Source organism: Hemibagrus wyckioides, linkage group LG09, assembly GCF_019097595.1.
Source record: "Hemibagrus wyckioides isolate EC202008001 linkage group LG09, SWU_Hwy_1.0, whole genome shotgun sequence".
Classification (NCBI taxonomy): domain Eukaryota; kingdom Metazoa; phylum Chordata; class Actinopteri; order Siluriformes; family Bagridae; genus Hemibagrus; species Hemibagrus wyckioides.
The window spans coordinates 7,748,635-7,769,240 of NC_080718.1; the positions used below are offsets into that span (position 1 = coordinate 7,748,635).

The following is a 20,606-nucleotide window of genomic DNA, read 5'->3' on the forward strand; positions in this document are numbered from 1 at the left end:
CTGAGCGCCTTCGTTTAAGATCTGTCCTAGGCTAGGAGCAGGCCAAATTGTAAACTAATTTAAACATCACTCAGCATTACAGGGACTGCTGTGCCGCTAGGCCTGCTAGATAATGAAGCAGTCTGTGTTCGGCACAGTCGAGTTAAAAATTCCTTGACTCGAACTACTTCACACTCTCACGTCCCTTCACTCTTCTCTGATTGCTTTTGTAAAACTCTCTCTCTCCCTCTCTCACTCTCTCTTTATACATGTAGGCCATAAAAACGTTTGATATGTGGATTTAGGGATATTAATTTTGGGTAAATATGAAGTAAAAACTGGAGGCAGGAGGCAGCAAGCCTAAATTAGGTATCTGCTAAATAGATTTTCTAAATGAAAACACAGGCTGATTTTCTTGTAAGAAGAGGCAAAGTAGACAGACAAGGCAGTGAAGATGGTAAAGGCAGAGAAGATAGAAAAGGCAGAGAAGGCAAAAGGCAGACAAGACAGAGAAGGGGGGGAAAAGGCAGCAAAGCCAGTGAAGAGGGAAAAGGCAGAGAAGACAGAAAGGTAGAAGAGGCAAAAAAGGCATATAAGGCAGAGAAGAGGCAAAAGTCAGAAAAGACAGGAAAGGCAGAGAAGGAAAAAAGGCACAGAAGAGGGGAAAAGGCAGAGAAGGCAAAAAGGCAGACAAGGCAGAGAAGAAGGAAAAGGTAGACAAGGAGAGAAGGAAAAAAGGCACAGAAGAGGGGAAAAGGCAGAGAAGGCAAAAAAGGCAGACAAGGCAGAGAAGAAGGAAAAGGTAGACAAGGAGAGAAGGAAAAAAGGCACAGAAGAGGGGAAAAGACAGAAAAGGCAGAAGAGGCCAAAAAGGCAGAGAACACAGAAGACAGAGAAGACAGAAGGCAGTGAAGACAGGCCAGTGAATGGTTTAAAAAGGAAGACGGAGGCTGGAAAGCCCCCATTGAAGACCCCTTTTTATCTGTAAATATAACAGAATAGAATTTGGAGAATAGAAAACTGTCATGTAATTGTGACAGGCCTTATCGGAGCACGGGAGCGCACAATAGCGGCCCAGTCGCACTTCACTTCACTTGAGGAACGGACAGAGCGCCGTGTAGCAGCACCTTTTTAGCGTGACAGGCTTCCCACTATTAGAGCGCCTTTATGGCAGCTGAAATTGCTCAGGCTTCTCGGGTCCTATCTCAGGGACTTTTTTTTCTTTAGTTCCCTTTCAATTCTGGCCGGCGGGCGGATAAGCGTGTGCTAACACAATGTGATTGAGGTGTAAAATGGAAGCCTGTCGTCTCTAATCTCTTTTATGTAGATACTGAGGTACGTCCACAGTCCACTTAATTCTTTTCTCTCTCACCCTCCCTCTCTCTCTCTCTCTCTCTCTCACTATTGTTGGCATTTGTAATTGCGTCACGTGAGAGAGAAACCAACGCAGGAGACTCCTGGTCAAATATTGCAGCTAGCTTTCACAGGCTGTAATAAAGACGATTAGGTAGCCTTCTCGGCCGCATTGTTGTGCCACGTGCCGGATTAGAATATTCTCACTGAAACCCTGTTATGAATAAAAAAAGGAAAAAAAGGCATGGAAGTGCTCGCTCAGCTCTGTCTCGCCTCCTGATTGAGGCATCATTATTGGCTGATCTGTATACAGGCTCCAGCCCTGGGCTTCAACACACACAAAAGGAATTAAAGAAAAGCGCCAGACCGAAGCCACGTCTCCCGCCTGAGGCTAAGCTGGGGTTTTTTTCCATTCGTTTATTTCATTCCTCTGCGAAGAATGGCTTAATCAGAGTGAAGGAATGGACACCAGCACCTGGAGAATGTTCTGGATCTGGATAATGATTTCACCCCATGGACAGTGCACTTTTAGAACTTTGACTCAAACTCACACACGTTCTCTGCTTCCTTCCTCGTTTGTAGCACGAAGCCTCACCCTTTCTTTTTTTGGTCTTCACATCCAAAACGTTGCTGCTGTCACTAATGAAGGGTAGTGACCCAGTTTCGCCTTTCTGCTTCATGTAGAAATCCATGTACTCTTTGCACTGTCGTCCCTCACTTCATTCTCCTCCCCTGTACTAGACGAGGAACACTAACCCTGGTCCCCTCCAGCCATCCCCTTTTCCAGCCAATCTCCAAATGGGGGCCTGTCTGTCACCGCCCCCAGCCTGACACTCTGCAAATATTGATTAATAGATGCCCTAAGCTCCTTTTAGCAAATCAGATTTTCACTTTTAGCTGGGGTTTCGCTCCCCGTGCATTCGGCAAAGTGAGAGGCACTAAATTAAGTGTGACAGAGAAAATGTCTGGAAAAAAAACCACAAAGCAAATACAGTGAAGAGAATGATGTGTGTGTGTGTGTGTGTGTGTTATGGAGACAGGGAAAAGGAGTGTCAGTAGCATATCCCTGTGTGTGTTACATACTGTAGATTACGCAGCAGTGATGTAAGTTCTTCTTAACTGTGTGTTGTTCATCATCGTTGTCGGGTGATCTCATCAATCTCTAGATTGCTCGTTTGGTAGACGCCAGGCCGTAAATCGTTAGGAAAATGAGGAGCTTCGTCATGTGCTCCGAACACTCCGGACAGTGTTTAGAAGCTTTCTGTGCCTCCTACCAACCTGACAGAGAGATGACACCTTTATTCCTAATCACTAAAGAATATTTATGTGTCTTTTTTTTACCTTTAATACAGACTGTATTAATTATTTAACCCGTAAGCATGGACATTACTGATTGCTCATTTTATGCCGGCCATTCCAGTCAACACGAGGTGTTTGACCTTTCTAATGCTGTGATGTATTCTCTCTGTCTCAATTTATTGATGGACAATTTTTATAGATTATTCTAAATTATCTCTCTCTCTCTGTCTTGCTCTTGTCTCTCTTTGTCTGTCTCTCTGTCTCTGTCCCTGTCTGTCTTGCTCTCTTTATTTGTCTCTTTGTCTCTCTGTCTGTCTTGCTCTCTCTGCCTTTTTCTCTCAGTCTGTCTTCTTCTCCCATTGTCTGTCTGCCTCTCTCTCTCTCTCTCTCTCTCTCTCTCTATTACTCTCCCTCTAGGTGTCTCACTTTCTCTATCTCGTTCTCTCTCTCTCTCTCTCTCTCTCTCTCTCTCTCTCTCTCTCTAGGTGTCTCTCATTTTCTATCTCGTTCTCTCGTGCTCTCTCTTTCTCTCGTTCTCTCTCTCTCTCTCTCTCTCTCTCTCTCTCTCTCTCTCTAGGTGTCTCTCGTTCTCTGTCTCATTTTCTCGTTCTCTCTCTCTCTGTTTCTCTCTCTCTGTTTCTCTCTGTCTGTTTCTGTCTCTCTAGGTCTCTCTCTCTCTCTCTCTCTCCTCTCACTTGCCTCATCTCCATGATATGAGGAGATTAATTACCTGTAGAGTAATAAACACACACACACACACACCCTGTAGAGAAGACATTGCTAGTTCATTCAAAGATAAGACTGACAAAAGGGTCATAAGATAAAATATAATATATTAAGCGTGCATGTATTTAAAAAAAAAATAAAAACATCATCAGTCAGTTCTCTTGTGTGTCTTCAGAAAGCCTCAGATATGCAGCAGGTAGATTATTTCTACCTGATATTATTTTTATTCTCAGTTGAGCAGCTTCATACACGAGCTTATCAGGCTTGTTGAAAATTTTACAAAATCATGTTCAAGCTTTTTTTTTAATTCAATTTGATTCTTTAACTTTAAATAACGTCCTCTATTTCTTTCTCTGTACAGAGACTGTAATGACTTTCGCTTCACGACTGAACAGCCCCAGTGTTTTGAATTTACAGCGCATAAATGAACAATTCGTTCTAAATGTTATGTATTCGAATATCTCTTCCGACTTCCTCTCAGACGCAGCGTTTTCTCGCGCTTACACAAATAAGCGATTACTGCAAAGTAAATCAAATGTCTGCATGTTTCTTCTGCATTGATACTCATGACTTTTGTAGCAACAGACAATAAAACATGGCACAATGAATCTGTAGAGTGTCAATACACACACACACACACACACACACTCTTTGCCTTCATAGAGAATAGATGTGACAGAAGTCAAGCCTCTGTTGTAGAGTCCACTGGGCGAGTGCCTGTGTTTGTTGTCACATCACAGCTATGGTGGCTGCCTGCATTTGTGTGTGTGTGTGTGTGTCCCTGCACGTCCCTCTTCATAAAGGACACATTTGTTGTGTAAAGTCCACAGTTCAGCTGCTCTAACACCGTCCCACACCGCCCCTGCGAGTGTAGATTTGACAGGAAGCGCATTCCCCTAAACTTTTCACCTTTCTGTGGCCCCCAAACTAAAATGCCGCAGCGCTCCCGCATCGTGGCGAAACAGGGGCGGGCCTTTGTGATTGCTAGTTGAAAAAACAAGGCATTATTGCTCGTATTTTCCCTCTTATTAGTTTGATTACATTTGCAAATCAAATCAATCCATCAGGCGCTTTGTGAAAAAAAAAAAGGAGGCCGCATCATCGCGCAATCTGAGAGGGCCTCCTAGTAATCTCCATCTAATAAGATGCAAATGTGTCACGTCAGTAAGTAACCAATAAATCACGGCCTCGTTGCCGCCAATCATTAACTATCCGGACCAGCAGTCAATTTTTTGGTATTTTCAATTTGCGATATGCTGCTGGAATATAAAGATAGATGGATGTAATTACGCAAAACCAAACTCCATTTCAACTCATCCTCACACACACACACGCACACACACACACACACCCCTCCCTTCTCTTTCCCTTTCTCTTTCTCTTTCCTGCTGCCCGGCTCCCATCTCCTACAGCAAATTTACTGGAAGGTAGAACAGGCTTGTCATCACATGACATTATTTTTCCAGAGGTTCATGCAAAGTTCACGCCGACGGGCCCTGAAATGGCCCCCACCCCAAAATAACAGTTCAGAGGGAGGGATCCTCTCCATCAGACACTAAGCAGGCAAGAAAATGGGATTGGATTCGAGCTGTCGGGCCGTACTGAGGAATTACAACTGTGTGTGTGTGTGTGTGTGTGTGAAGAGTGTGTGAGGCAGAGGTGGGTTAAACAGGCCTTTCCTGACACGGCAAGTCACAGGAAGGATGAGCTTAATCGAGATGTAAATTATTATCGATGTGGTCGGGGCTCTGGCAGCAAGGCCATGTGCGAATGGGACCTACTGTGTTGCTTATGAATAAAATGATTGGACATCTTTTAGTGCGTGACACCCGGCACTCTGCACACTGTGACGCGAGCGAACAAGACCAAGCAGAGCATCCTGTAGCATTCTATAGCACTATTAATAATAATAATAATAACAATAATACTCATGCGGTCTAATCATACAAATCTTCCCGATTATTACAGAGACTTATTCTATTAGAAAGATAGAAATATACCATCAAATATACAAGGTGTGATATTAAATATTATATACACACTTAAAATGGCTTGAAAATCTCTCTCTCTCTGCCTCTCTCTCACTTTCTGCCCCCCTACCCTCTCTCTCTCTCTCTCTCTCTATCTCTTTCTCTCACTTTCTGCCTCTTTTATTGGACTTCCTCCAGTAAGAGGAGAGAAGAGAAGAGGACAAGGAGCCGTTCTGTCTAGCAAACCTGCATCCAGAATATTTTTGTCCCCTTTTTTTCCCTCTGCATCTTTTGCAACTCCTGCATGAACCGTGATATCAGCTTTCATGCAATTCCGTCTTTCCTGAACTAGAAATTTGTTCCTTATGGTGACTATATTTCCAGCCTTACCTTATACAATCAACAAACAAAAGCTCACAAAAAAGTTTGCTTTATTTTTTTTTTTTAGAAAAATAGCATACTGCATTCAGGCAGCTAGAGATGTACAGTATACAGAGATAGAGAGAGAGAGAGAGAGAGAGAGAGAGAAAGAGAGAGAGAGAGCAAAAGAGAGAGAGAGCAAAAGAGAGAGAGAGAGTCATACACACCGCTGCAGCTTCTACCCCCTCACAGGCCCATGTTAGCATCCATGCTGTTGGATTTATAGTTTATCTTTATCTGTCGCTTCATCTGTGGGTAGCTATTACAGCAGGCCTGGCCTGGCTTATTGTTTGGGCCCTGATGGATCTGCGCGTAGTCCATCACGCGTGATCGTGCGCCTGGAAAGCCATCGGGCCCGCCTGATGATGAAATACGAGCTATCAGCCTCGGTAATGGCTGTAAAATTTCATAATTACATGGCCTTTATTGCATTGCATAATGACCCTGAAGCAGTATGAAACAATTAATTAAGATTTTCAGCCGTGCCTTTTGCAGAAATTAAAAGGTGCTCATTGCCATGGAATGGGGAGTCGCGTCTCATCTCAGAAACATTAAGAGCATGCTTTAAGCACAGGCTCTTCTCTGATGACATTCTATTAAAAGGCCCAGTGCTCACAGAGGAGTGTTTGTTGTTTACAGGTGTGTGTGTGTGTTTGTGTGTGTGTGTGAGAGAGAGAGAGAAAAACAGAGAGAAAGTAAATGGTGTAGTTCATGTAGTGATCATGTTTGAAATGATGGTAAACCTCAGCTATGAAATTAAAGGCTGATGAAGAAGCAATTTTTTTTGCAGTTATTATGAAATAATAATAATAAAAAAAACTCCAAGTTTCTCCTGCTCCAGTTATTCCAGCTATTTTGTGTGAAAGATATACGCTGTCGTTCAAAAGTTTTGGATTGCTTCCTTGTTTTCCAAAAAAACATTTTTGTCCATTTCAAATACATAAAATGAATCTGTTTTTTGTCACACAGAGGCTCATTATCAGCAACCATCAGTCCTCTGTTATGTTTGCTAAACCAAGTTAATTATTTTATAAGGCTAACTGATTATTAGAAACCCTTTTTCAGCTGAAAACTGTTGTACTGATTAATGAAGCAAGATCCTTCTTTAGGATAGTTTAGTATCTGAAGCATCAGGAGTTTGTTAACAGGCTCAAAACGGCCTTACCACACTGTGAACTACTCTCTTCATAGAACAGCACAAATTGGTCCCAACCAGAACAGAAGGATTGGGAGGCCTGGTGCATAACTGGAAAACAAGGAAATTTCCAAGTGATCCCATTTTACCCTAGTAGACCTACATTAGCATAAGGAACTCCACAAATGTATCTGTAATGTGTGGTGATTACAGTCAATATTTTACTAATATTATATTTGGAACAGTTTGTGTATTAGCATCAGTGAAAGTATGACGAAAATAGGTGTACAGTAGGGTGGGGGAAGCACAACACAAACCCTGTGCTAAAAACACTCTAAAGCTGTGGTCATTTGTGAAAAGGAAGTACAAGGAATGAAAATGGATCTTTATTTTCCTGAAGACAGAATCAGGAGGAAACATCAGACATCAGTCAAACATCAGTCGTATATATATATATATATATATATATATATATATATATATATATTTATAGAGAGAGAGAGAGAGAGAGAGAGAGATTTTAATCACTAGAAATTTGACTAATCAGATTCTAGGATCGTTATTGACTCCTCGTTTCAGCGTTAAGCTTCCGGGGGAAAAATGTTTCGAAATCTCTGAAAAGCATTTGGAAATCAAATGTCAGACTGCATTCCATCTAGTGCCACCTAACCCTCGCGTCTCCTCTGAGCCCCCTCGCCAAGTGGTCACGATGGAGCCACTCGACGGAGAGCCAGAGAGAGAGCGAGAGCACTGGAAGCTGGGTAATTAAAATGTAAATATTGATATTTCATTGTTTGAAATGGCTTCCCATCCCGGTTGTTAATGTCACTCCATCTGTGAGAGTGTCTCTCATGCGGTCACTTTATTATAGTCCAGGGAGCTTCTCCTCTCCCGCTGCCCTGCCGCACTGTATACCGGCCGCTTCGTTTTCATATCTAATTAAGTGGAAAAGCACGGTCCGTACAGTAATCCGCGGCATCTTAACCAGCTGCCTGAGTATTTTGAATTAATCTGCACCACCGATCGGCCCTTAATGTATGCAATTAAGAGGCTGCCGATTGCTAATTAGGTGCATTAGAATCAAGCGGCTTTGCACACACTTTGTGATTAGCCGACAAGGCAGCATCCCCCCTTCCCCAGGGCATCGCCAAATCCTGCACGAGAGAAAGGAGGGGGGGGGGCAAAAAAAATGCACAAACAAGATATCCGACATGCCATAGGAAGACGTTAACAGCTTCAGCTTCGGCTTCGGCTGAACATATCAAGATCTAGCAAATTGAATGCTTTTTTTTTTTTCCCTCTTGCCGGTGTTTTGTAACCGAACCGTGCGGTTGAACGGGGTCAACTGCAGTTTAGTCAGTTATGAAATGTCAGAGTGGAAATCTCTTTATGGCTTGAATGTAACAAAGCGTTTGTGACAGAAGCAGAAGCATAAACATAATTTATTGTGTAAAAAAAAAAAATGAAAGGCCTGAGGGAAAAGCAGTCAGATTACAAAGTAAAAGAAGCAAAAGCATGGTTATGGTGTGTGTGTGTGTGACCATATTTTTATATCTTGATGGGGACCAATTGACCAAAGAATAGACAAGGACATTTGGCTGGTCCCCACCAAGAAACCAGGCTTTGTTTTGTTTTGTAATATTTTTGCTTTATCTTGTTTTGTCTTGAAGTTTTGTTGTAATTTTGCTTTGCTCTTGTACTCTTGTGTATTATTTTATTTTTTTTTATTTTAGCTTAGCTTTGTCTTGTCTTGTCATGTTGTTTTGTTTTTGCTTTATTTTCATTTCATTTTGCTTTGTGGTTTTATTTTGTTTTGTTTTTTTTTACAAAAAACTGCAGCTAAAAGAGTGAAAAGTTTACTTGTGTGTTGATGTAATTGTGTGTGTTAAACACATGTTTTTAAGAAAATATAGTATATTTGTTTTGGGGTTTTTTTTCTTCGTCCTATTTGTAGAAATTAAAGGTTGTTATTTTGGGTTTTGTAGGACTGTGTGTGTGTGCAAGTGTGCAAGCAGCTCTCGTCATCACTTCCCCAGACTAAAGACCTGAGAGACTTGTGTTTACATACACACATATGCACACACTCGCACTCGTTTGTTTGCCTTTTCATGTTGGTTTTGTTTTGCGCACGTTTTCAGTAGCTCAATATTTGCCGTGCGGGTGACTGAAGCGAGGACGTGTTGTGTATGGGTATGCTAGCAGCAAGCCACGTTAACGGACATGAGAAGAGGCTTAGTGTCTAGGGGTTATAAATACACACGCTACACACACGCACAGGATGAATGGTGAGTAGGCTTTAATGGTTAATCCGCTTAACACACATGGAAAAGAAAAATAATTTTTGTTTGTTTCTCTGCTTCCCAAGTGGTGTGAAGCGAACACTTTTTTCCTCAAGTTTTCTAATCGCAATTAAGCTTTATTATTTAATCAATTCCTATGATACTAGTCTTTATTTAGTTAAGATGACAGATGTTGCGTGTGTGTGTGTGTGTGTGTGTGTGTCACTTGATTTGAGCCAGGAAATCTGTTTATATCTTGTGCTCATATTGTGGTACAACATCATCATAGTTATAAAAATCTGCCTTCTTCTTTTGCACTTTCACAAAATGCAAAATAATGATCCTGCATTTATTTAGGAAGACTTTATATGCAATGATTCATGTGTCATTTTGATGAATGATTCATTTGAATCTATTTGAATCAAAATGTTATCACCTTATGAAATAACAAGTCATGAAACGATTCATGTGTCATTTTAATGAATGATTCATTTGAATTTATTGGAATCAAAATGTTATCAACTCATGAAGTGACTCGGGTTGTTTTAATGAACGATTCATTTGAATTTATTGGAATCAAAATGTTATCAACTCATGAAGTGACTCGGGTTGTTTTTGTGCTAAAAAAAAAAATGAGCAACTAATGAAATGACAAGTCATGAAATGATTGTCATTTTAAAGAATGATTCATTTGAATCTATTTGAATCATTTTTTGTCATGTAAATTATTATCAGTTATGTTTCTCAATCACTCGGATAAGCTGGCAATGTCAGTGTATCAGACAGGAAGTGCGAGTGTGTGTAAGAATGCTGTTGTTTTGACACATTATGTGACAGTAAGAGCAGGACGCATCTTATAAACAGACACCATGGCCTCTATCATAAAGACTATCACATCACTGTCTGCTCATTGAGAAAGCAAGGAGGAGGTGATGCAAAGTGTGTGTGTGTGTGTGTGTGTACCTGCACGCTGAAAGGCCTTCTCAGCGGTGTGAATGTGCAGTCAGAAGAGATTTGGCAAACTCTGTCGCTGAGCTCTCGTGCCCGGTAGGGGTTAACTTCGCTTGGCTGCATCACAGCCTCTTTCTGTCATCCTGCAACATGCCACGCACACATACACCCTGACGCTCAGTCCTCCTGAAAAGCCACTGCTGATTTCACAAACGCTAGACAATCAGATATATTCTTCCATGTTCCAAATGCTCAAGCTTTTCCCTTTTCCCATGCCATGGAATAATTCATATTTTTCTTGAAAGATTGTAGAGGGGCTTCTGGTGTGTCCCATCTTTAGGGTGTAGGAAGGGTTGGGTGGAGTGTGGGGGTGGTATCTCTGCAGATGCTGTATCTCGGATAAGTGTCGTCCGGATAGACCTGACTACTTTGAGCCTGGAAAAAAATGCATCCAAAGAATAACTGCTAAATTTGCCTTTTAAGGAATATAACCTTGATTATTACGACAAATCATTCTGATAAATCCAAATATTCTAAAAGATTTGGCACATTACTCTGTCTCGGAGTCACCTGCATTACCGATAGTCATAGAGGAAGCGTCTGAAGACGTTTACTGCTGTCCAGATTGCCACGCTGGTATTTAATTCAGCTCTTTAATGATCTTCCCAGCACGGCCCTCCCTTTTAAAGGCGAGCCACTATCACTGTTATCGCATGCCTCTTTTGTGAAATGAATTAACAGATTGAAAAAAAGAAAGACAGCCGAGAAGAAAGGACCATAGAACGCAACTTTAAAGTTTAGCCTCCAACGTAAATGTCAATATAGAAACCTCTTCCGTCTTTGGCAGTAAATTCACATTGATGCCTCTCTTCTCTTCGCGCTATCGATCTGGCCATGAGAACGCAGATTTGTATCTGTTAATTAATGCGTTCCTAAACTGCATTTGTATTAATCAGGGAGATAAGAAAAATTGGATGCCTGTGCTGGCATGACAACCGTAAAAGCAGGGACCGGCCCCCCGATAAAATCGTTGATGGACCTCACTAAAGGTGGGATAGGAAGGAGAGGGGAGGGGGGAGGAGGGGATGGGTGTTGGGGGGGGTGCCTTCTTCCACTCAATAAAATAATCATCCAGCTTTTAATTATTCTGTGGGGAGATGTGTTGGAGATCAGGGAACGTGTAAATCTAATTATTTACTAACAGCAGTGACTGGGAGGGAGGGCTATGATATGGCACACGGGGAGCTCCAGGCTACGGGCTCTGTCCATCTGCCACTGCTGTCCTCTCCCACCCCCAGCTTGGCTTTTCTAGCTGTGCAACTCACCCCTGCACTGTCTCAGCTTTGAATTGTCCTCTTTTGTTTGCTACCTAAACATGGTCATTCTCGTGGTAATATATTATTGTTTTCGATAAGATTTTTAAGATAGTTTAAAAAAAGAGAGAGCCAAAGAGAGAGAGATCTTACAAAGAAGGATGGCGGGTTTGTTTGGTTTGTTATTTTCAGTCCGTCTGTGACGTCTTCATTTACAAGAATGCAGCTCCTTCCATTGAAGCCTTCCCTGAAAAAAAAAACGTCCGTAATGTCTTATGATTATTTTTATTAAGTAGTGTTGGACGTGGCTGCCAACTGGCACTCAGCGTCCACCAGCAGGCCAGGAAGTACACCAACTGCTCAGCACAGTCCTAACAAGATCAGATATTGTAACAGTTTGGCTAATAAATTAGCACTTGATTAAAAACATAATAGGCTAAAAACATGAGCAAGTTCAAAGAGAGACATTTTTTATCTCAAGCTAAGCATTTCCTGCCCACAGATCAGCTTACGCCATGTACTTCCTTCACCTCATATTCTCTTCTGTAAGTTAACACATCAGAGAGATCAGGAGTCACCTATCAGTGCTTGTGTTACTGTTCATGCCACTATATCAGGTCCTGCTCTCGCTCATCTGCTGTCCATTTCTATCTCCCTTCCTGCTATCATGCTGTTTGCTTCTTTAAGTCTGTTTCAAAGTTTTTTTTTAGAGAAAAAGGAATAGAAAAGATGTGGTGAAAAAAGGAAGAGAAGAGAAGATAGAGAGAGAGAAAGAAGGAGAGGGAGAGAGAGTAAGTGATATGAATGAGGTGAGCAGGAAAGAGAAGGGAGTTTGAGGCAAGCAATTAGTCTTTCAGCTTCTGTGATGGGAAGAATTGATCCATGCTGCATGTTTGGGGAGATAAGGAGTTCCCTCCCGCAGGATGCCCCCTGGCCTGCTGCACAGAGCGAGACAAGAGCCGAGCCTCGTCCCGGGCGCCTCTCCGCCCTCCCTCCGTTCTTTGTTTGCGCCATCCTTCTGCAGTCCTTTCTCCTGATCACAACTTTAGAATGCCAATGCACTCACTCCGAGTCCCACGGTACTCACAAACTTAATGTAGTCTAAATGTTATCAACTAATCAAATAACAAATCATAAAAAAGTGATTCACGTGTCATTTTAATGAATGACTCATTTGAATCTATTTGAATCATAATGTTGTCATGAAGTCATGAAAGGAGTCCTGTGCCATTTTGATGAATGATTACATCATAAAGATTTCAACTCAAGAAATGACAAGTCATGAAATGATTCATGTGTCACTTTAATAAATGATTCACTCGAATTGATTTGAATAAAAATGCTTTCAACTCATGAAAGGACAAGTCATGAAATGATTCACATGTCATTTTCGTGGATAATTCATCTGAATCGATTTGAATCATTGAAATCTTTTTTCATGTAAATTATCACCAGGTATGTTTCTCAATTACTCAGATAAGGTGGCATGACGTCAGTGAGACAGGAAGTGACGATTTTGCAGGTGTATACGTTAAGAATGCTGTTGTTCTGACATCATGTGAAACCAAGAGCAGGTGTACTTTCACATAAGTATCACCTTCTCATGATTTTGAGAAGTTAATCCTATGATAAATTCAGATTTCACTCAAGCAGATAATAGAAGATAAAAGACTAGTGTCTATATCCCGCACTACCTCTTACTGATGCTGTCCCGCTCCTTTACAAAAAATACACCAGCATCTCAAATTAAACCCATCTTTAGGAAACGCTTCATATTTCTTTGTGGTTCAGTGTGAAGTAGACGTCCAGTGTTGAAACTTGTGGTTGTGTGTGTCTTGTGCAGGCTTCTCCACGCTGTCACTGGCTGATCAGATGAGTCTGCTGCAGAGTGCATGGATGGAGATCCTGATCCTGCGTGTGGTCTACCGGTCACTGTCATTTGAGGACAAGCTGGTATACGCTGAGGACTACATCATGGACGAGGACCAGTCCAAGCTGGCCGGCCTGCTGGACCTGAACAATGCCATCCTGCAACTGGTGAAGAAATACAAGACCATGAAGCTGGAGAAAGAGGAGTTTGTGACTTTGAAGGCTATAGCGCTTGCAAATTCAGGTGAGCCGCTGCATTTAGACTAGTAATAGAAGTCATCATTTTGGTTTGTTTATACAGAATCTGTATACCATACAGAATTGGTCACTCTATTTGGAATGCACGTAGATCTCCTCCTTTATGCAAATTCCAATCAGCCAGAAAAGGGCGAATGAGCAGCAGTTCAGGGACAAACATCTTGATGATAGGAGTGAGGAGAAGAATGGTGAGACAATGATAACTGAAATTAGGCCATTTTTCCAATTTTCACTTATGTAGTGTCTGACCGCAGGTGTACCTCATTCACATATAACATGCTTTTCTGCTTACCTCCTTTGTAAAACTGAGGTTGCAAGTGTGGTATATATCAACTGGAACCAGTCCCAAACTTGTTCTTTCTTTATCTTTCTCATCAATGAGATGTCCCTGCTCACAGAACTGTCTCTCACTGGATGCTTTTTTTTTTTTTTTTGCTTTTCTCACCATTCTTTGTAAGCTGTGTAAGAGTGTTGGGAGTGAAAATCCCAGAAGATCAGCAGTTTTAGACATACACAAACCTAGACAAGACCATGTCACTGTGATGCTTCTCCCCAATTCTGAAGTTTAATGTAAGCATGAACTGAATCTTTTGACATGTCTTTATGCTGTGTGCTACTGCTACACAACTGGCTGATTAGGCTGAAAGGTAAAAGGCATAATTGAGCCTTTAAGTATACCTAATAAAGTGGCCAGTGAGTGAATGCTTACTGTTAGAATTGTGCCACATTCAGCACAGTTATCGAAATCTGTCATCCTTTCATTAGGAGAGTCGGCAGAAAGTGGCTTAAACTCCCTGACAATTGATGTCTTTTTCTTCTGTAGTATTATTAGTCACAGATCCATCGCATTATTCCAATACAGAATAAGTGCAGAGAGCTCTCAGATGCCACCTCTCTCTCTCTCTCTCTTTGTTTGAAGGCATGTCCCTTTCCCCCTCATTAGCATAAGTCCATCTTCAAATACCTCTTAAACAAGGAGCCCATCAGTGGTGCACCTGCATGTCAATAACCCGCTCAGATGTTGCGGCCCTCCTGCCCCAGCGGCTCCTTTCTTCTGACCCCATCTTTGAACTTTATCTTGGTCGCTGGCCGTGGTGTTTTTTCATCTCCCCTCCCCCCTTTAATTACAAGAAGGAAACTGTCGATGAAATCTGTTAAATGGGATGCAGCGAGCGGCTTGAATAGGAGGGCAGCTATTTGTTCAAATTCTCCAGCGTTCAAGGTATTGACAGTTTGTTTTCGGAGGCCATATGTGACGATCAATCTCCGGCTGGGTCTGGCCATGCTGAAAAATGAAAAAGCAGATTGCTCTTGCTCTCGCTCGCAGACAACAGCTCGGCCCGCTGGACACTCGCGGCCCCTGCTGCCCTCCAGAAGGAGAGGGTGCGCGGCTCTGGAGAAATTCTTTTTTAATTGATTTTGTAATTAACAGTTCATCCCTCTCGTCAATGACCGTGTGCCTAGAGACTGATGGGGTGGCGAATGTTTTGTTTTGTTGGAGGGCGAGCAAAAGAGGCTAGAGTGATGTGCAGATTTATTTAGATGGACTTGCACCATTCCTCTGCTCTCTGAGCTTGACATGTTCCTCTAGTCATGTGTTAGTTCCTGCTGGCAGCATCAGTTTGAATCATAGCCTGCGATTCATGTCCAAATCAGTTCTGCTTGCTGTTCAAGTAATCTGTAACAAATAACCATTTGATTGAACTTCATAAACGTTTCTAATCATTGTGCTTACGGTCATTTTTTGGCCTCTCTTTTTCCCTCTGCACCTTTTCTCTTCCTCTCACTTATGCTTACCGAGGTTGCCATATTGTGCCTCTCAAACTCCACCCCCAGGAAAAGCATCCATAATGCTGATTTGGAATTTTTTTTCTTAGACAAAAATTGTAATTTTTTTTTAAAGAGGACACAGGAGTTTTATGGCATTTCTGGAGGGGAAAATTATCTCTCCAGTACTGTTTTCAAATTTTAAACAAAGCTAATTTCTTCATTAATTTATTATTAGCTTTACTTCTACAACAGTGGAAACGTTTTTCTTCTCTTAGCTTATTACTTTCACTATGTCATTATCGCGGCACCTCACCATATTAAATGTGGATTGCACAAGTGTAAATAAGTCCCCTTGGCTTTGCTAACACCATTCATCTCAAAGCCTCTAAACAGGAAGATCTTCCTTCTCAAGCCTGGACGATGATATATACGTTTCCCTGGATGGTGTAAGCTGTCTGACATCTCGACTGATGCTTAGATTGATGGCACTGCCGTCATGGCAGGCTTGGTGGAAAGGTGCAGTTAAGCATTTTCCTGGCAGGGATTTCGCTCTCGTCACGGGTCACTTTTTTCAGATGGCCAAAGCTCATGTGACTGATGGACGAGACCTTGCTGTCTGAATTCTAGATGGGCTCGGATCGGGCGTCCTGACACAGAAGGCTTGGGATATTGAGCCATTAGCTGAAGCAGACAGACTGTACAAACCCTTACAGCTCTTAAAAACTACTAACAGTGAAAGCTCAGAGGGACTCTCGTACATGATTTGTGCCTCATCAATATTTGACCCTACAGTTATTATTTAGCATGTAGGTATCGATTCGGAGTGAGGTGCGGATTGTAATAACTTGGCTAAAGACTTGTGCGTTCTGACATGTAGTCCCTAGAGAATGGCTTATGGCTCACGTGGCAACGCACAATATCGCAGGCTTCAGGACGTTGTTTTGGATTTGGCGGTCCTTTAAAGCATCTTTACCCATGTGGCTGCTGGAAAGGCTTTTTTTTTCCTCCAGTATGAAAAAGTATTAAAAATTCAACTAGCATTCTGTATGCCAACTATTTGGCAGAACCCTCAGCTCAGTGTTTTCAATAGAGTACAAGCCCTTGAGGACGTTATAGCAAAGAGCGTTTCGTTCTACGCGTCTTGTTACCGTCGTAGAGGTGCTCCGGTATGCGTGCGTGCCTTGCTAACAAGCAAATATGCAAATGGACTCCCTGTCTGACATTCCTCTTCGACAATGCCAGTCATGCGGAGGGATTGACGCCTGAATAGGCGTCTCATTGTCTCCTCTTGTTCGGGCTCATGCTTCGTATCAGCTTGCTTCCAAGTGTCGTTCCTGCCGCGTGTGCCATTCATCAGGCCCACAGAGAGCCTTGTAAACATGCGCCGAGCGCAACCTCGCTGCTTAATACTCCAGTGTGCATTTAATCACTGTAGAATGAGCTCCAGTCTGGCAGAAAGGACAAGTCAATCCCTTTTTCCTCACTTTTATTTTTTTTTTAAGCAGTGATCCTTTGCTTGTTTCTTGTACTTAAATTTCACAAGCTATCTGCATTAACTCATTTTTTTTATTGGCATGCTAAAATTGATTTCATTTGAATTAGATCTAATCTGATTATCTGATCTCATGATATTGTGACTAAAATAAGATTCAGTAACTGTTCCATTTATTTACTCTGAGGCCGATCTAGAAATCTGTCTGATATTGAAAACATTAAATAACAAAGTATGTGTGTGTTTTCTTTGCCGGTTAGACTCCATGCACATAGAGGATGTGGAGGCGGTGCAGAAGTTGCAGGATGTGCTGCACGAGGCGCTGCAGGACTACGAGAGCAGCCAGCACGCTGAGGACCCGCGCCGTGCCGGAAAGCTGCTTATGACGCTGCCGCTGCTGCGCCAGACGTCCACTAAAGCCGTGCAGCACTTCTACAGCATCAAACAGGACGGCAAGGTGCCCATGCACAAACTCTTCCTGGAGCTGCTCGAGGCTAAGGTCTAGCTCGGTCACCGTCGCCTAGAGCGGTTCTGTCATGACGGAGCGGCCTGGGCCTACACACTACTAGCGCTCTCACTACACTACACTGGGCAGGCGATGACTGATATACCGTGAAACTTTTCTCAACAACGGTATCTAATAACAACAACTTAACAAAACCTTAACGATAATCCAAACTCTTGACATTATGCTAGATGCATAAAAGAAACAAATAACGTGGCTGTTGAGGAAAAACTAAAAATCATCTTGGATAGGACAAGACTTCTGAAAAAAGAAAAAAGACTATTTAGCAGCAGGACTTTGTTCGAACCAGCTTTTGACTTCTTCTTCTTCTTCTTCTTCTTCTTCTTCTTCTTCTCTGAAAACCAGTGCAGTTTTTCGAGCTTTCGAAAGAACATTTTGTTGATTTTCACCTAAAAAAATAAAAAGGAACCTGGATCTAAGAATGACAAAACCCTGCCAAAGGAAGGAGTTCCACTGAGTGGGATGCCAATGAAACTGTAACGTCCCGAACCCACGTCCGATAGTCCCTCTTTCACACGGCCACGACCTGACAGCAGGCAGTAGTGTTACCACCTGACCTCACACGAGCAGTTTAACAGCGCATTCGCCAAACAGAGATTTTGTTTGTTTGTTGGTTGGTTGGTTTATTTCTGGCTTCTTCTTCTTTTTTTCTTTTTTTTCTAAAGAAGCTGCTCCTAATATTTTAACATTTACACCACAAGCAGTCACCCGGGGCTTGATTCCCTTTTTCTTTCCTTTCGAGTCTTCCAAACAACTTGTAATGATTTCACCATTTCTCTTTTCAGGGAATATTCCTGAGCATTAGTCTCTCATGCAATACAAAACAGAGGTACTGTAGTGGACAGCCTAATTTATTTATTGATATTTTACTGTGCTTTATCTCAGTGCGTTTATACTGAAGGGTGTAAATATAGTATGTAGTATATGGACGTCATACTTGCATTTGATCACATGTTGATCATTTTTATTTTTATTTTTTTCTACCAACTCTAACACTTTTCGGTAGCTGTTACGAGTCGGGAGAGAATGCTTGCTATCTTCTCTAAGCAATAGAGGTTTTAAAAAGGAGTGTAAATTTATGCAATTTCTGTTCATGCCCGAGATTCCTTGCAGCTTTAACTTTCCTTTCTGTGGTTGATACAGTATGATATCTGACCGATACGGTGGCCGAAAGGACCATGAACATTAACTCAACACAACAATATCTGCATTTAAGATTACCACCAAGCTTACTTTTACTGATATAATTTTTTTTTTTAAATCAAAGCAGTATATTAGCACTTAGGACAAACATCAGTGTAGCTCTAATTTCACGTGGTTCTTTTGCCAAAACAGGGCGACGATGATCACCATGTAATCTTCAGTACGCCAGTTTATTTAAGTACTTACGCAAGCTATCCACTTCACCATCACCATCCTAAATATGTCAGTATTAGTAGGTCAATGGGGGTATTTTTTTTTTCCCTGAATATTCTTCAAACATTGTATATTGTAAATTAAGATTATAAAACTAACCCGAAACATTTTATTGGAACAAAATGAAAAAAAAAAAGCAAAAAAAAAAAGTTCAGCTTCTACGTGTTCCATGTCTGCTCTACTTTTTTTTTTTCCTGCTCCATGCGATGATATGGTTGTATTCTTCTCATCTTTTTTCGTGTGTCCATTTTTGTTTTATTTTTTTTTTTAAGACAGGGTAGAAACAGAGACACTACTGGATGTATGAATGAATCCTCAGGAGACATGGCATGGATGATGGGTTTCAAATAACTTTCTGGCATAAAGGACTCTTGTGAAGTTACCGCTAGATCAACAGTTTCATGATCAATGTAATCTATACTGATGTATAAGTGATTAACAGTTATTTAAAGGAAGGAGCAACATATAATTAAAAAAAAAGGGATCATTTTATCTAACTACTTTCCTGTAGACTAACACTGTATATCTTAGGTTAAAATGAAAAAAAAAATGCTTTTGAGTATTTCAAAATGGTAGTGGATTTTTTTTATTATTATTATTATATTATTATTATTATTATTTCTCTCTCTCTCTCTCTCTCTCTCTCTCTCTTTTTTTTTAAAAAAAACACGCTGCTGTATATAAGGCCTTCCATGCTGAGCAACTCTTGTAATATTATCTTTAAATCCTTGAGGCTGCAAAGGAAAGAAATGTTATTTGTTTTTGGTGTAGGATCCAGTTTCTAACACTCGTGCTTCAACTTTGTGTGCTAAATAAAAAAGGAAGAGAAAAAGGACTTAAAAAAAAAAAAACATTCTTGGAATAAAACAGGGATAAGGGTTTTATTCGTGTTTTTTTTCCTCCCTTCTGTGTTCTTTAAATACTGTATAATAATGTCATAAGCTATACAAAAATCATTTTTAGACTGTGCTTTGGAGAGTGTAATTTTTTTTTCTGGACATTAATCACGGCTAAACGTTGGATGGTCAAAAACTGGAGGGTTCCTGCTGTTGATCAGATGTTGGCACTTCTTTCTTTTTTTTGAATACACAGTTCATGACAGAATGGTGCGGTTTCTTCCTTTGTGAGTTTTCTTTCCTCTCATCAGTTACATGTTGTCTTTCTTTATGACTGTGGTATGGAACACCAACGCAAACATGATGACATGATCTTTTTAAGTGATTGAAGCTGAGCTTTCATTTTATTTATTTATTATTATTTTTTAAATAAAAAGTCACACAGATGTTACAGCAAGCAGTCCTGGGCCTGGGTGCATTCTAGGAGCTGATATGGGATCAGCTGTCCCTCTCTATAAATCCAAGACAACAACTGACCCACTTCAAGACTCACCGTTAAATCCTGAGGTGCACTGAGTCCTGAGTATTTCCTTTTGTTACACGAAGCATTCACGCAAAAATATAGATTCTTCCAATAATTGCAACTCCTTTTAGCGATACTTTACTGCGTAACTTTGAACGCTGTAGTCCCAAGGTTCACTTAGATCATTAAAAGAAGGCTCTATTTGCTCTCAAACATATTAGAGTAGAGAAATCAAAGTGTAAATTACCAACAACAATACATTTTTTTTTCCAACATATTTTCTTATTTAAAGCAATATGTGTGGCAATCAGGAGTCACACTCTGCAACTGACTTAGATCAAAAATGCTGTATTTATCGGACTATTTTGCAATGTAAGAATAATAGGGGGAAAAATAGATGATGTACAAACAACTGCTATTTTTTATTATAGAGGACCTTATGGGCATGGGTTGTATTTATTCTTGTCTGGAAATGTATTGAAGGATTTTTC

General features: G+C 41.1%; 1 protein-coding gene across 15 annotated transcripts in view; it reads left to right on the forward strand.

Moving 5' to 3' along the window:
- The window catches only part of esrrga (estrogen-related receptor gamma a), a 122,721-nt gene extending 104,120 nt beyond the window's left edge, over window positions 1–18,601 (forward strand). For all 15 annotated transcript variants that reach the window (XM_058399992.1, XM_058399995.1, XM_058399981.1 and 12 more), the window contains 2 exons: window positions 13,269–13,538; window positions 17,075–18,601. In XM_058399992.1, the coding sequence (XP_058255975.1) occupies window positions 13,269–13,538; window positions 17,075–17,319 (515 nt within the window). In that variant the 3' untranslated portion in view covers window positions 17,320–18,601. The remainder of the gene's footprint in view (window positions 1–13,268; window positions 13,539–17,074) is intronic.
- Window positions 18,602–20,606: the final 2,005 nt, after the last annotated feature.